Source organism: Doryrhamphus excisus, linkage group LG15 (assembly GCF_037039965.1).
Source record: "Doryrhamphus excisus strain RoL-2023G ecotype Guam linkage group LG15, RoL_Dexc_Guam_v1.1, whole genome shotgun sequence".
In the NCBI taxonomy this organism is placed as follows: Eukaryota; Metazoa; Chordata; class Actinopteri; order Syngnathiformes; family Syngnathidae; genus Doryrhamphus; species Doryrhamphus excisus.
The window spans coordinates 7,643,904-7,661,485 of record NC_136371.1 but is presented as its reverse complement, the minus strand read 5'-3'; the positions used below and the strand labels follow the sequence as shown (position 1 = coordinate 7,661,485).

At 42.0% G+C, this 17,582-nt stretch overlaps 1 protein-coding gene across 2 annotated transcripts in view; it reads left to right on the top strand.

The window, feature by feature from the left end:
• zranb3 (zinc finger, RAN-binding domain containing 3) overlaps positions 1-17,582 on the top strand; it is a 64,892-nt gene that overhangs the window by 33,749 nt on the left and 13,561 nt on the right. For both annotated transcript variants that reach the window (XM_058052378.2, XM_058052377.2), the window contains 4 exons: positions 376-654; positions 5,119-5,237; positions 8,432-8,536; positions 15,172-15,314. In XM_058052378.2, coding sequence (XP_057908361.2) covers positions 376-654; positions 5,119-5,237; positions 8,432-8,536; positions 15,172-15,314 — 646 coding nt within the window. The remainder of the gene's footprint in view (positions 1-375; positions 655-5,118; positions 5,238-8,431; positions 8,537-15,171; positions 15,315-17,582) is intronic.

The following is a 17,582-nucleotide window of genomic DNA, read 5'->3' as shown; positions in this document are numbered from 1 at the left end:
TGCACATCCACGACAATGTAGGAGAGCAATTAGGAAAACAATGTGGCATAATGATCATTCACTCTCGATGCAAATTGCATTCGACAACTTTGCTGTCAAAACAAGATGGACAGTTGTTGAAAATGTTTCAGGCAGGCCAAAGGTTGTAGTACAGTTTTTTACACCAAAATTGGCTTATTGTGTTCAATACTCTTTAAATTGCACTCAGTTTGTTTAATTAGTTTTCCTGTGGAAATGTACACCCTTTTTCTTCAAAGGACAAAGTCATGTGTTTCTAACATACTGCATGTTAAAACACATTTATGACAGTATGTTGTAATTAATTAATGACACATTCATGGCAGTCTCTTTCCTCATGTTTCTCTGTTGCCTCAGAACCATCCGGGCCTCATCTAACACCTTCACCTGAAGAAGAGAAAAAGGCGTGTGATGCCCGGTCCAGCTCCAACAGAGGACCGCAGCTCAGCCTGGAGAGGTACCAAGCTTCTATATCGTACAAAGACAAACAAAGCAAGGAGGAGGAGGACAAACAGAAAGCACGAGATGCAGAGGGGGAGGACAAGCGGCAGCTCAAAGGCAAACAATCAACGAGAGAGCGAGGTGGCAGCGGCGGCACAAGCGGTGGCAGCTGCGTCCTCTCTGACCACGCTAACGGTAATCCCACCTGCAATCTTCGCCTTTTCATATCTGTGAAAATTGGCCAGTGCTGCCCATATAATGCTGTTTAATTTGATCATGGCAAACCAATAAGGGACTATATCTCCTTCCATATGGGTCTGGGTGTTATTATTCCTCTTATTATGAGTGTCTACTTGGGGATATTGCCTATTTCTGCACACAGGACTTGAAGGAAGATATTGAATAAAATCTAACTCATCTCCAAAGTAAATCTTGTCTTAGTTGGTAACGGAAAGTTGTATGTAAAGGTTGAGGTGACCAGCAGGGAAGAAGCGTGATTAGCTGCTTTTATGATTATTATTATAAAGTGCACATGGGTTTAATATGGTGCACCAACCAGCTACTTTGCTACGTATATACACTCTGTACTGTACATGCATAAAAAACAGCATGGTTCTCAGGGATGGGAATAGAAGAGTGTGCTTACACCAGAGGTCTCAAACTTGTGGCTGACATCAAAATGTTGTGTTCTTGTGGCCTGGGATCTTGAGCCCCACAGGAGATGATGAGCTTGGTTCAAGGAACAGGCTCTTTAAAGAGGGTCCAAAAATATAACAACACCACCACCACTGTTTATCTCTTACTTATAACGGTTTCAGACAAGAGACTGAACAAAAAAATACAATTTGGAGACTTGTTTGGCCTGAAAAGGGGGAGTGGCGTTAATGGCTGTCTCTTGTTAACAACTCGGTCGTGTTACGCCCGGATTCATGCAATCTCAGAGAAGCTCATGTCACCTTGTCCTGCGTTGGAGTGCTACGTGGGCTGTGGTTTTGCATGCTGGAACCGGGCAGCGGGCGAAATATTGTACGTTAAAATGCTCAATACAATACCCCCGCCAGGGTAGACAAACACCTTCAATTGGGTCAGAGACAGCCAACACTGAACTCGCGGTGAACTTGTCACACAGTGACAACACAAACTAGTTCATATCCGGAAGCATCCCCAGCGGCACTACAATGTACAGCAGGGGTCTCAAACTCAATTTACCTGGGGGCCACTGGAGCTAGGGTCTGGGCAAGGCTGGGCCGCATCAGGTTTTCAAAAAAAAAAACAAAAAACGCATTTATTAAAAACAGATATACAAACAGATATAATATACAAACTTTTTCAGTGCTTTGGTTCCGATTTTCTACAAGAAAAGCTCTGATAAAACATTCCACTGTTCTCAAATATCTTAATTTTTATTTTTCTGAACAAAATAAGATGAAAAATAAATAAACAAATCAAGAATAAAGAAAATCAATCAATCAGTAATAAATAAATATAGTAATAATAATAAAACAGCAAATAATAAAAACTTAAGAAACCACATATAGTTGGTGGGTAGACAAATTATTTTTTTCAGATTAAAATTAACAAAGCATTATTAGAGCCCTGTAGACATGACAAAACACGACTATAGTCACATTTATACTTTTTTTATTTACAACATATTGCGCAACTGCAGGGTCTTGAGACACATGCTAACTCGCAAACTAGAGAGCTAGCAACCTAAATGGTAGTTAAAGTTATTTCCTTTAAACTTAAATAGCCAAAAACTTACCACTTCCACACGGATAGGGAGGATAACTATTAACAGTTATTTAACCTTTAACATGAACATTAATCAAACATAATAATTTTTTCTGGGTACATGATACCATACAGCATCCATATCAAACTTGCGCGGGCCGCACTAACATTAAACTTTCATATCAAGGCGGGGGCCTCAAACTAGTGTTCTGGGGGCCACATTTGGCCCGCGGGCCGCATGTTTGAGACCCCTGATGTACAGTATTATAATTTTGTATCTATTTTTTTTGTGGAATACTAGATGCACCCCAGCCCCACCCCGTCTCGACCGCAAGCGGAACGCATCTAAGTTGAGTTTCAGACGGCCGCAGAAATTGTCACTCCCTGCAATTATTTGTCACTCTACCCGAGTCACACCCCGAACAAACAAATGGTTAAGGTGAGCGTTTTTCGAGCATCTCCAGGGGAGAGGAAAAAGTCTCCTTGTTGGATCAGAAATAAAGGAGGCACATCCCTTTGGACATTCCTTGGTCACAGCTCATAGTCATCCATCTATCATGTAGCTATTCAGTTTGTTTGTTGCATGCCGCCGCCAGTCTGTTTCCGGCAGCACGAGTTTAATATGAAACACAGAGGTTGTCCAATAAAAGTGACCTATGGGGTCAGGAGCGGCGGCTAATGATTTCCCTCTACCTGCCCGAGGTTTTCGGAAGCCAGCCACAGAGCTGTCAGACGCTCCCGCCTCTTGATTGCTCTGAGATTACTTTCCTCACAGCACGCACAAGCAATCACTCCTTCCCCAACCCACTGCCTTGCACGCTCTGCTGACTGTCGGCTCAGCGATCTGCATGAGCCCAACATTTATACGCAGATTCATGTTTTTCGGATGTTAGTTCAAACGCTGCAGCAGACTCTGCTACACCTAACTTCTCCGCTCTTGAAGTATGCAGTCGGATTTTTTTTTTTCATCTTTTTCTTTCGGCGTTGCAGAAGATAAGATGACTCAGTCCAATTAGGCGTTGTTTTCTTTGCCTCGCAGTAAAATAACAGATAAATCCCAAGGCGTGTGATTTGAAGGCACTGTTCATACTGTGCAAGTGACAGTCTAATAAGACGGCTTTGTAAGATGAATTGCCCCCATCAAATAAATAGCCCACTTAATGCAGCTTGCGTGTTCTGCCACTGCAAACAGCCGATTGGGGAAGTGCGGGGAAGGGGGAGGGGGCTGCTTACAACAAATATCAGGTGCACACAGTGAAGCTGTTAGGTTGCATTACAGATGAAGGAGGACAGCTGGCTGGAGTTTTATTTTGTAAGGCCAAATAGGTTCCCTGTCTTGGTACTGTATTTTTAACATTAAGTCGTCCAATGACAAGGCTTGGAGCTCACCCTAACACCGATGAGGGAAAATTAGACATTTGGCCAAGTCACTACAGTAGAACTCGTGCATTTGCTAGCGACACCTAGGTTTCAGAATTTGTATTGAAACCACATCGTATGTCATAATTGCACTTTAAAATAGCAGCTTCAGAATATCTCCTGTGTAACCTTTCACATGTTCAAGGATATATTTGTCCTTGATGACCAAATGTGGCTAATCTAGGTTGGCATTTCTCCCCTTCCTGAGCATTTTACAATCTCTAATTATGCTTCCTTGATGATGGCTTTCCTTTCTTTGAAGAGGAAGCCTTACCCTCAGGAGACATAATGCAGGGCAAAATGTTGACGAAAAAATAACAAAGGTGATGTTTTCCTTCATCAGTGTATGAGCACGACTATGTATTCTACTGTGTGTAGGCAAGTAGTTTTAATGGGGTATTTGTATAGTATTAATAATTCACAGGAGTGTGTCATAAAGTGAAGCCTGTATTAACATTTGTCATATTTTTTTACTCTTTTTCTCAACTTAACTTTCAAAAATGGAAAAAAAATCTTCACTGCTCTTTTAAATGCTGTTTTCAACCTACACGGACCCCCGGTGGTCACGTCTTCAAGCTACCAAACTGTCTGTTTATGGATGAATTAGGGACAGCCAGTGAGCAAGTCAATTGGACACTCATGCACGCTCACGTGCACGCACACATACACAGACAAGGCCGCCACGGGGCCACGTGAAGTGATTTAAAGCAAGTATTATCAGTGTCTTGTAGGTCATTGTCTAAATGAAGCGTGGTGGAGCAGCGGCAGTCTCATTTCCACCACCTGACCTTTTCTTGCTCGATGCTGGCAGGATGAGCAAGTTACATTGCTGACAGTAATGACCTGCTCTCTCTCCTCCTTCCCTTCCCGTGTTCCGCTCATTTTATCACTCGCCGTCGCTTTGCCTTTTGGGCTGTTTTTCACCAAATGGCCGCATGAACTTGTTAAACATAAATTGGGCGGTTTTTGTCCAACAAATGGGCTTTCTGTGGCTGTGCCGGATTACACAACAATAATAAAACATTTGGTGAGATATAGTAGGTTCATTTTAAAATAGCATGGGAGCTGTTAGCATGTTAGCATTTTATGTAATTGCATAATGTCAATATGCAAATACACACACGACATGATGTAAGGACACTATAGCACTTCTTAGGGGTTTTCGGTACAGAGTGCTATCTTGCGAGGTGCTAGCAAGCTAACTTTTAGCATGTTTACACTGTATCTAATTTATTCATGTCTAAAGGCTAATACAGACATGGCATGATGTAGGGATACTATAGGACTGCCTAGGCATTTTTGTTATTTTTGTTTTTGTTATTTTTGAGTGCTATCTTGCCAGGTGCTAGCATGCTAACTCTTACCATGTTAGCATTTTATCTAATTTCTATTTGGTGATAGCTCTACTCTATGATATTACTTCTGGTTTCAATTTGATGAGCTGTGGTTTAATCTAGATATTATATCGTATATGAATGACTGACTGACAGTATTTTCTTCTTCCAGAACCATTAGCTAATGCTAATGATGCTAACGGTGATACCACCAATAAAGCTGATCCTGCATACCCGGGCCTGCAGTTCTGTCCCAGCCAGTACACAGACCGAGTATATCTCTATGATAAGGTAGACCAGAACTTTCTTTTTCTGTCAGAATTCAGAATGTCTTTGGATTTATCTGATGAGTATTTAACAAATTATCAAATGTAATGAGTGTACCATTAATGTTAGCACTAACCGTGTGGTAGTTTTGTATTTTTCACAGGGAGAGCCAGTTTGAATCATTTAACATTTTACTTTTTCTTAAAGATTGAATGAAAATAATGTGCGAGCTATATTTATGGCATAAATTTAATATTACATCCGCCCTTTCCCAAACTTTCACTGTAATTGCTTGTGTAGTTCTTGCATCGTCGAAAGGTGGGGGTTAATGAGATCAGTTGGACCTAAGAATCTTTAAGCTGGTAAACCAAAGAGCCACTGAGAACTGAAAACGATAAACCAAATCAAGTGTGATATATAATCAGCAATCAGAAGGAGCGACCTTTTAGTATCATTATTTCCTTACAACCGGTGATGTTTTCGTTTAACCACACGGCCACCAAAGAGTGCAAGATCATAGTGTTTTTGTCACTGTGTTATAGCATTGCTTCATGCAGTCTTCAGAAGAAGACAGACTATTATTTAACCCCGGTCTGATGCTGATTACACTCCTGTGCATTCCTAGCACTTGTCTTGAGTGTCACTTGCCAACGGAGACCGGTATCGATCGCTCTTTGATACGCAACCCTTTTGTTTCATTCATGAGGGATCAAATTCCTTCCCTACTAACGTAGATAAGAGATGAGAGGGTTTTACGTAAAGGGGACCAATGTGTTGAACTGAATCACCAATGCTATATTACCGTGACGGCAATAGACAAGTGTCATGTGCGCCTGGCTGAGACGATAAGCTGCCGAGATAAATGTTCCCCGCTGTCGTTTAAATGATAAACTGGAGGAGTTCTGCCTGGAAAGATGTCACATTGGGATAATCCTGGAGCAGGCACACCAAATTCCCATGGGGAGGGAGTTGCTAGATTCACAATCAAAGGAAGATTTATCACTAGGATTTGAGTGAGAAATATTGAGAGTATTAGAAAATTGATGTGCATTTTCGACACATCATAGGGTTATTTTAGTCGCTGCCCCTGCTCTCGGGTGGGTAGTGTGTGAGATGACAGGAACGTTCTATGTCAGGATGACACACATGCGACGCTGAACTTAAAGGGGACCGATTATGCTCATTTTTCGGCCCTTTGTATTGAGTTGTGGACTGCTATAGAGCAGCTACACTCAATAACCAACACAAAATGTGTTATAGACCTTCCAGAATCTGCACCTATTCACCTGTATTTCCTTGGATTTTGTGTCTCTCGTGAAAACGGTCTGTTTTAATGTCCCCCTCTCTGCCGTGGTTGATCACACTCCAGCATGCATAGAAACACTTACGGTTTTTTTGGTTAACTTTATAGGAGTTGAAAATAAACAAGTTGATGACATCTTTTTTTAAAAGTCGGCTTTCAGCATACAGCCATATGTGTAGAATCCCAAATCCGATCCGGAGGTAGAGACTGTACAATCAGAGGTTACTTCAAGATGTCTCTCCATCTGTAACCGAATGTGGCCACTAATTGTGGTGGGAAACGGCTATTCGCAACCCCGCTCCCTGTATGCAAGCACTTTTGTTCCATGACTTACACAAAATAAACACAGTTAGGACACTGATAAGTTGTTAGTTACTGCCTGCTCAGTCCACACGACCAAGTAATGTTGGAAAGGTGTCTGCGAGTACTGGCCCATGAAACACAAAACAATCCAATGCCGTTGACAGGTTACCATTGGTACCAGTTTACCTTGGTACCATCGGACCACGCTGGTGAGATGAAAGGATGCCTACTAACTCATACAAATATGTACATACAATCATTTATCTTTCTGTTAGTAAAATACAGCAAAATGGGCATATTTCAGACATAGTGGCAAATGATGATTAATCATGATCAATTGATGTGAAAACTGTTTAATCATTTGATATATTAAATATGCTAAGACTAAAAAGTGTCACAAAAACTCCACTAGACATAAAGCACCGCTACTTCTTTGACGCTCCCTGAGTTGAGCGTTTGAGCTCTCACACAATCAGCTGACATCTCCATTGTCCATGAAAGTTTTGTGCCACTTTTGTGGCGTATTTGTCCGAACATTTTCCTCAATATCCAAATTAGACGACCTAAAGGACTTTAGACGTAATAGGTTCTACTGTATAGTACATGACTGTCCTTGTCTCAACTCCATAGCTTTCATTTAGCACCTCTACTGCTGAAGCGAGCTAAATTTGTGTGGTTGGCATTGTAGCAGCTTTATGTAGCGAGAGCATCTTACTGCTCAGCGTGCAAATTGGGAGGACAGTGCACATCTTTTTTATCCACCAAAAGTCTAATCCTGCTCCATGCTGCTGCAGCACTATCCGCTCTCTGGCTCGCTGTGCCATTTATTTGACCATAATCCAAGCAAACACATGAGCCACTACACATTGAGGATGCTAAGCAGGAAAAACACCCGAATGCTGATTTGGACCTGAATTCCATGCAGCGTGTTATTAACCTTTGGACTTTATCTTTTCTCCTGTCTGTTGCTGTTCTTACCTCGCTCCACTATCTTCACGTCTGAAGTGGCTTTTGCACCTTAACTCCACTATACGTCCCCTGATTTGTTAAATGCACCCAGCGTTTACCAGCAGCCTTTCCTAACCCTCTCCCAGTCAGGTTCACACGGAGGGTACATTTCAAGAGTCGGCCCTAAAAAGGCAATAAGAGGGTGAAATAAATGAATGCTCATTTTTGTGGTTACTTTTTCCACATCGTTATGCAGTTACCGGTGGACCATGATCACTGTGAGCATAATTCATGTGGCTATATTAATTCCCCCATCTCATTAGTGCACATGGACGCTGTCACAAGAGAAACGTCTTCAGTAGTCCACGTCTATTGGAATAAAAAATGCTACAGAGATATCTAATTGGAATTACCGTGGCAACCGACGAAGAGCAATGTGTCCTCGTGGTCATTAAGTACAAAATGACTTAAACTGACTCTTTCACTCATGGCGGCACTTATCCGTGCATGTTAAAAACCAACAAAGCAGATAATGTTGAGATGTTAGCTCTTACTACAAATGGCAGTGATTTTGTCTTTAATAATGGGTACAAAGATGTGGTCGTAATACTCTTGTAACAAATCATCTTCCCTGAGGCCAAGTCTTTGTCTCCTCATTTGTTAGGATGGTGCTCCGTTAAACTTGAGCTTCGTCCCCCTGGACATCAAACTAACCAACTGGGACGACCTGCCCGAGGACTTCAGCCAGCACCAGGAAAATCGAATACAGGTCTGCCCTTCCCATGAGGCTTCCCGTGTGTGTGTGTGTGTGTCTAGCATGAGCTTTCACATGAATGTGTGTGTGCATGCAAGTGCTCACCCATGGGACACGTGCACACTGCAATTTACTTACCCTGATGTGTCATTTCAGTAAAAGCACCATAAAAAGAAAGTCTGTGTGACTTTCATTCATGCACGTCGGCTTAGCGCATTCAACCATATGCTGATGACTCAGAAAAGAATATTTTCCTCCATAAAAAAAGTGCATTGTTATTTATGTATTAGTAATATAGTCACAGTTACTCCCCAGTTAGTGTGTATTTTGCAGTTTACGTTGAAGAATTACGGCCCTTTTTACTCCGGTTTGTGTACATTTTCTGTTCAGTGTATAATATGGTGTGTGTCTTGCCGAGTTATTAATCCACTGCATGTCTCTGCTATCCTTATCGATCTCAATTGCAAAATAACCCACAATGGAGCCGACCAAATTTGCAAGTGGCAGCATTTACTGAAACTAAAGCCAGTTGGAAACACTACTGAGTTGAAGAAATAACTCGCTTAACGCTTATATTTTACAAACTTTCATTAAGCAAAGAAAAGGTCAGTTTACTTTTGTCAGTAAAGGAAAACTGCACTTTTTTGCATTTTTGCCAATCATTCACATTCGTTATGTAAGACACGAACATGCCGCTGAGAAAGACCACTATTAAGCCCCCCACCCCACCACACATTTTTTTTAAACTTCCAGTGCATAGACGATTGAATGCCCTGAGAATACTTGGTAGCTCATTAAGTTGCATCGAGAACAACAAAGGACCAAGAACAGACCCTTGCGGGACTCCAGTGCTGTTTGCGTGCATATGTGACTTGACCCCATTGATCGTGTCACATTGTTGTCTTCCCTCCAGGTATAATTTGAACCACTCAAGAGCTTCAGGTGACATATTGAATTGATTTAGTTTCAGAAAAATACTATGATTGACAGTTAGATCTAGGAATACTGCCCCACATTTCCTTTATCCAGAGAAGCTTTGACCTTCTCAAGCATATGGTTTGCTATTCCTGTGGAATATTTTTGTTTGAATCCAAACTGCTGTGGATGAAGCAGTTGCTTCAACTGTAAATGTTCCATTAATTGCTCAGCTACGATCTTCTCCAGATCCTTTCAGACAATAGGGAGGATAGCAATGGGCTTCTAATTACTTGATACGTCTTTATCTCCTGATTCATGAACTTGGATAATTATTGCAGTTTTCCAGCACTCTGATTTTGTTTGTATTGACAAGTTCACTAAGCAAGTAATTGGTTCCAACAGAAAACTCAGTAATGTCTTCATGAAGGCAGCATATAAGTTATGTATATGCTTAGACATGGAATCACTTCTGTTAGTAATAATTTTCTGTGCTGGCTTGGAGACCGCTGCTCGGTCATCCTTGAGAATTCACGAGAAGAAATATTTAATCGTGATTAATCTATTATGTCCATAGTTAACTCATAATCAATAGCATTTCATTGCAGTTGAAAATGTTTGGATCTATAATACGTCAGGATGTAAATCTCTTTGTGGTAAACAATTTGATACGCAACTACAACAATACCTACATTAAATATTTTTTAAATACGGGCCATTATTTTATTCAAAAAGTAATACAATCCCACAGCTTTTGCATTTTTAATGAGACCAGCGCTTTGTCCCACTTATTTGACAGTACTTGAACGCACCTTCTGTTGTGATAATTGTGCAGCAAGAGTTCCAGGTGCTTTGCGGATGAAAAAAAGCAGTCATTACTAATAGCAAACTGCAGGTGAGGAAGTAAAGGTTGGCATTGCGTTGTTTTTTTTGTTGTTGTTGTTTTTACTCCACCGTTTGAGGATATTATGCAGTAGCTTGTTAAAACCCCCAAAAAGTATCTTAAAAAGTAGATGGAAGAGATTAAAAAAGGCAATGTTGGAAAATTTCTGCTTAAGAGTGGAGCCAGCCAAACCAGCTGCTGCCATCTTTCCTAAGATCCTCCTGCAGTTATGCACGCTGTGGAATATTATGTGAAATATACTAGGCAAATGCATAAATTAAAACATTTTGAGCATTTTTAGTCGAGCTAGATCATTTACTGCAAGCGAGTGGAGCTGCCTCTTATGTTTCTACAACGTTATTGGACTCACGGTAACGTTACCAGTAGTTGTGAATTGGAGATGACTGCGATGTTTACCACAAGAGGGTCTGCTGACTTAAAGGTCATCCGAAATTCTCAAACAAACAAAGGAAATAGTGCTCATTTTTTTGCATAAAATACATAGAAATTTTGTAGATGTAAGTCAATAGATTTTCAAGATAATAAAGACAAACCCTATTCTCTGTAACCCCCTTAGCTGGGATGTCATACCAGCAAGACGTCCTGCAAGGATGCCTGTCAGCATATTGTTTTCTGTGTAAGGCCTGTAAACATCACAATAATTGTAAGCATATTTTTGGGGAAGTTTTGGAGAAAATGCCAAGACGCTGGAGGGTGCAGTAATGGCACGGCTCACGGTGTTTGTCTTTTTAATTGGACGAAAGATGAAGAAGTTAACGACGAGCTGGACAAAAAAGGTGCCATTGAAGTGCTTGTTGTTATGCTCAGTGCATTCCAATGAAGATTGCTTTGAGGAAGTTTGCAGTGTTGCCAGAGAGCGGGGATACAAACATATACAGACCTGATCAAAGTCTTAAGACCAGTTGAAAAATAGCAAGAATTTTCCTTTTGCGCATTTGGATCTTAATGAGGTTTTAAGTAGAGCTACAATATGCAAAAGCAAGAAGGGGGAGTGTGACAAAAAGCGATTTGAAAAAGTAATTTATTGAAAAGAACAGTTAAACTGAAATGGGCTGTTTATCAGCTGATCAAAAGTTTAAGACTAAAAAAATTCAAAAAACTCCAGAACAAAAAAAATTCTCAGTAGGACTTGGTAAGGTGTAGCTCCTCCACTGTTCTTCTTAAAGGGGACCTACTATGCACATTTTTGTAGTGAGCCTTTGTATTGAGTTGTGGACTCCTACAGAGCAGCTACACACAATAACCCGCACAAGATCTTCCAGAATCTGCACCTATTCCAGCTGTATTTCTTGGATTTGTGCTTCTGCCAAAATTGTTTGAATTTATTTCACCCACGTTCCGCCTCCGGGCACACTCCTTTGTGATTGGTTACACATCCAACGTGCACCTCTGTGACATCACAAAGGGGCAGTTTGACCACACTTTTTGAAAGCACGTGTTTTGAGCCATCCCAAACGTCTTTCAGGTCTCACTTGCAAATCCGCAAACCTTATTATCTGAACATTTGGCATCGTTTAGCCTGAGAATACGATATTCTAACTACATTTATAAGTCAGAAAAGTGGAAAAAGCATAATTGTACATAATAATATCGTATCACTTCCTAAATTCTAATGGACATTTTTCTTAACTTCCCTTGCCATCCATCCCATAATGTTCTCTTTGGGGTTTAAATCAGGGAAATATGTGGGATGGTCCAAAAGAGTGATGTTATTCTCCTTGAAGAAGTCCTTGGTCAATCAACCATGGTGAACTCCAGCGTTGTCCTGTTGAAAAACCCAGCTGTTACCACACAGATGAGGGCCCTCAGTCATGAAAAATGCCCGCTTCAACATCTGCATGTAACTTGCGGCTGTTTGACGACCCTGCACCACCTGAACATCCAGTGTTCCACTGAATGTAAAAGCACCCCAGGTCTTGATGGACCCCCCCCCCCCTCCACTGTGCCGAGTAGAAGACATCTCAGGTGGGATCTCCTTGTCATAGCATTAACGTTGGAAACCATCTTTATCGTCAAGGTTACATTTTTTTCTCATCAGAGAATAGAACTTTTTTCCACCTTTCAATGTCCCGTGTTTGATGCTCCCTGGCAAAGTCTAAACGGGCAGTTTTGAACGGGCCGATGAGGTCTTTTAATTTGTCTCCTGTTTTTGAAACCCTCTTCTAGCAGATGCCGTATGACGGTTATTGTGCTGCAGTCTGCACCATGCACCAATCAGGGACTTCATTTGGGTCGAGGACCGCCCTGTGTCTTGATGGACAGCCAATCGTTGTCAGAATTGTCCTTTCCCCAGTTCCAGAATGTGGGTGATTACCTGATATCTTGTATTCCTTCCATTTTCTAATTTTTCCACCAACAGTGGTCTCTTTCTCAACGAGGTGAGGGTTAGAATTATTGTTGGTTGGCAGGCGATGAAATATTATTATAAATGTCATTAAATGTCTTTTTTTTGGACTGTTTTGTTACAATATTTTTTTGCTTTACGGATTATATTTTTTTCATCACTATTTCTTCACTGATTGGCTTAGATGGATCACACAATTCCATCTGCTTGATAATCAGGAAGGGGTGTTTAAAATGAAAAGAATGTTGAGGAGGCTCATCCAGTACAAGCAGACAGGCAAGGGAGAGAATGCAGTTTTATGAGCGTCATTACAGGAAGACGGATCATTGCCTCAAACGACCCTGGTCGCCAAACGGCTCACAGTGAATCTTGCAATATGCCACAGCGGTAGCGGGGCCACTGACACACTCCCCACCTGTCACATTGTTTATGTACGTTTATAAAGCCAGGGCGTGAGCTGCACCCATTCTCGGGCCCATCATTTACGCCCTGTTTTGCTCTAGTTGTCCACTGAGATCAATACTCGGCAAGCAGTTTAGTGTGGGCTGTAACACGCTGAGGACACAGCCACGCATCAACTCACCCACGCCCTGTTTCGGGGGCAACATATTTCAGGTTAAATATCAGGCATGTCTGTGTGGAGTTTGCATGTTCTCCCCGTGCGTGCATGGGTTTCCTCCCATGTTCCAAAAACATGTTGACTCCAAATTGTCTATAGGTATGAATGTGAGTGTGAATGGTTGTTTGTGTATATGTGCCCTGTGATTGGCTGGCGACCAGTCCAGGTTGTACCCCGCCTCTTACCTGAAGACAGCTGGGATAGGCTCCAGCATGCCCGCAACCCTCATGATGTATAGAAAATGAGTGAATGAATGTCATCTTTCGCAGTTGCGCAATTGCCATTTGTGATTTGGCAATCACAGTATTTTCTGATAGGCGATGTTTACTGTCTGTCAAATGCTTGCACCATTTCCTGAAATCCTGTCTCTTCAGCTCTATTAAAGAGCAGCATTTCTTTCTCTGTGAACACACTCCATTTTGCACTGTTCCTTTGTATATATATACTTTGCCAACCAAATATTTCAGTGAGTGTTGACTGTCAGAATGAAGGCTTTGCATCTCAATGAGTATTTTTTTTTCCCCAGATGGGAAAGCTAGGTCAGGTATTCACCTGACCCAGTTGAGGTGGGCAAGTTTGTTTTGTTGCTTTTTATGTTGCTACCACTTTCGAATACATTTGGTATACTGGCTGATTTGCTTTTATGGGTTCACCTGGCTCATTACTCCCACACAGGGGCTGTGGCATTTGGCTTTGCAAGCATCTTTTACCCTTCTAATTTCTACTCCATTGCACTGCTCCTCATGAGGCTCCACTCTTATGCTGTGTGGATGCTAGCGGCCCCGCCTTCCCCACAGAGACAAAGGAACTGTATGACTGGCGAGAGGTCTCACTCTGTTTTTTGTTGTTCTATGAAATGAGTGAACTCTCTTCCTGCCTGTTCGGAGACGAGAGGCGAGGAACATAGACACGCATGTACATGGCAATATATAGAGCCTGGCATAGTTATTGAGTTAATTTTCATTTATTGTGTGATTAATTTGTATCTTATCGCAAGACAGAGCTGTCCAGGGTGGACCCCGCCTCTCGCGCGAAGACAGCTGGGATAGGCTCCAGCACCCCCGCGACCCTTGTGAGGAAAAGTGGTAGAAAATGAATGAATGAATGAATGTTTATTTATTGTGTGATTAATTTGTATCTTATCACAAGACAGAGCAGTCCAGTCTCAACCAAAGTCGGCTGGGATAGGCTCCAGCATACCCGATTGAGGATAAGCCGCATAGAAAATGAATGGATGGATTATCGCAAGACAATGAGAGATCATATAATTTTAATCTTATGAGATTAAACCCCTATTGAAGATGTTTAAGAAGAAAATGATAACAATTTCATAACCCCATTGGAGTTGCAGAACCCCTGCTGAAGACCTCTGATAGAGATGTTCAGTGGCTCATTGGGTTGGTGGACTGAAGTCTCACAAGATTTGTTGACATTTTGCAGTCTCATTAGAATGTGTAAAGCTGCCTACGTTTGTGATGGTGAACTTGCATAGACATTTACCTGCACTCGCAAGGGTTTGATGGCATAGAATAATATTACCGTCTGTCTACTATTTTGACAGCAGAAGTCCATCTAAGTTATATAACGCGCACAGAATTGTGCATTTGGATTGTGCAGGCTACTTGTTTTTTTCACGTATGAGTTTTCTTTAAAGGTTTTGAAGTCCATACATCACTCCATCTCAGTCTGATGGGTTTTATATAACTGACTTGAAAGTCATCTCCATGCTGATTGTTTTTGAAGAAGCTACTAAGAACTCCTCAAAGATGGCTCAGACGATCAATTTGTTTTCGATATGAAGTCTCTAGCCCCGTCTCGCCCCAACGTCAAACTGAAAGTCATGCCAAGTGTCAATGTCTCACCTACAGCTTCTACGCTTCGTTCAGGAGTGGAGCAGCCTGGCAGCCATGAAGCAGAAGCTGCTCCGACGCAGCCGTCTCCTCTTCCACAGCCCCACCCTTGGCTTGCAGCAGCTGGCCGCCACTCAGCGACCTCACAACAGCACCAAGAGGTCAGAATCTGACTTAAAACCTTCAAGGAGAAACGCTTGTTTGACTTTGAGGAAACTTTAAATAAATGATCTTTTATAATAGTCCTGCAGGAGTTTGGAGGGCTTATTTATGAATCATTTATCATTGAACAATGACACAGACCTCTGCCAAGGCTGAACACAGATACCCACCTTCTGTCAGTAATACTAGGGATGCTCAATATGGCATTCTTAGTGTTGTAGCCTTGTTTGAGCCTGTGTACTGTAAGGGGACTCTTGAGTGTTACATTTCAATCCAGGGTGTCTCTTCATGTAAATACATCAACCAGGATACCATTAATAATCGGGTTATCTCTCAGAGGCTGCCTTCCCGCTAAGCACCAGTAGGGGGTCCTGAAAACATCTGTTGACACCCATTACCTTTTGATGCCGTAGACAGGAGGGCATTAGAAGGGGTTCAGACATAGTTGCAAATGGTGATTAATCATGATTAATACATTTGAAAACTCTGATTATCTTAAAATGTACTCATTTAGTGTGGATAATGATAATGTGGCACATTTCTGATGAGACGAACCAAAAACCTTGGTTGCTATGAAAGCACGGGTGTTCAAAGTGCGGCCCAGGAGCCTTCTGCGGTCCGTGGCTCATTGTTTCTTGAATGAATCAGGTAAAAAACAATTGCCGCTTCTGAAGTGTAACCCTAAGAACGCTAACTACAGGTAATGGTACAGGTGCAGAGTGATGCTTTGTATCTTTGGCTCCAGCTTTTCACACTGTGTCATGTCTGTTTCCTGCTGTTACATTGAAGATGGTGGAAGGATTGAAAAACAAACATTTGTAAGTCACAATCCAGTAGGCGATGTGTGAGATTTCACAGGAAAACAAGCTGATCTGTCAATACTAACTGCCCCCAGGCACCATGGAAGGCAGAAAATAAATTGTGTGTGTGTGTGCGTGTATGTGTGGGTGTTTGTGTGTGGGTGTATCAAAGGCAGTCGACTGAGGCAAGAGAGAGGATCTGATGACTGTTGTACATGTGTATATGTATATTTTTATGGACAAAAACCCACTAATCACAGCTGGGATGGATGGAGCCAGCAGAGTTTGCCAATTATGTGTGTGTTTGTGTGCCTGTTTCTGTGCACACGAGTTTCTCAATTGGAGGAACATGTCTGGGTACGTGAACCTAATCAAGGTATAAGTAGGAGGCAATTGGCCTGGCTGGATGTGATAGCTGTTTGATTTATTCACTAATCACAACCAATCAGGCTCCAGCTCAGGAGCAACACGGCGATCACAGCTCACCTTTGCACCACCGAGACACTCTGCTTTCACCAGCTCCAAATACTGGATAATGCAGTTTGTTCAGGTCGCCAACACTGTTGATACTTAAATCATTAGCCCCTCATGGAGACTCACAGGGATTTTAAGAGGATTTTAATTGCGTTTGCATTGAGTCTGAGCACACCTCATGCTGAAATGACTGGCAACTTTGTCCATAAGTGGTTCATCACTCTAATGCTTACATTGCACACACATACACTAGAAGCGCTACACACAATCTTTTCTGTGCAACCTCTGAATTGTTTGGATTCCGAAAAAGGTCAGGTTGAGTTATGCGTGACGTCTTTGATTTGACATCAGATGCGATGGGACAATTAATACAAAAATCGACATGCTGGTTCTGATGGTTACATTAAATAGTGCTTGCTGGTTGCATTGAAATGTGCCTGACACTCTGAAAAACCTGCTTATGAGGTTTTGGTTACATGTGTGCTCTGTTCGCCTGTCAGCACAGGGTACACTTCGCCTGCACCAAGAATAGACCAGGTTGAAGCTGGTGATCTTTCAGTGCACCTTTGGCGCGCTGTTTTGTTGTGAAATTTTCACAACACCTCCCCTGCTGCGCCACCACGCCCATCTCGGTGCAGCCCAGTCTACCAAATTGGCTGAATGAAATTACCGCTGCGGTCCACGGTCCGCCACCTTGAGCTGTGCCACAAAATTCGAGCCCTTTGACAGCAAGTGTCTCTTCCAGGCAAGTGAACAAATTCCAGAAAGCAAATCCAAAAAACAGGCAGATTGTATCACTTGATCCAATCTCTTGACCCATTTTTTGCTGTTGTGCCTTTCTGACTGTGAGGTTGCAGGTATTGTGGGTTTCTAGTCTTCATTACTATGCTGAAGGATAGTTTCTTCTGTAGCGGTGAGACCTCCATGTCTTCACTACTGGTCATCTGGTGCCAAATGCTTTAATTTCCAAAAAACAGCTTGAGTTTCCTGACA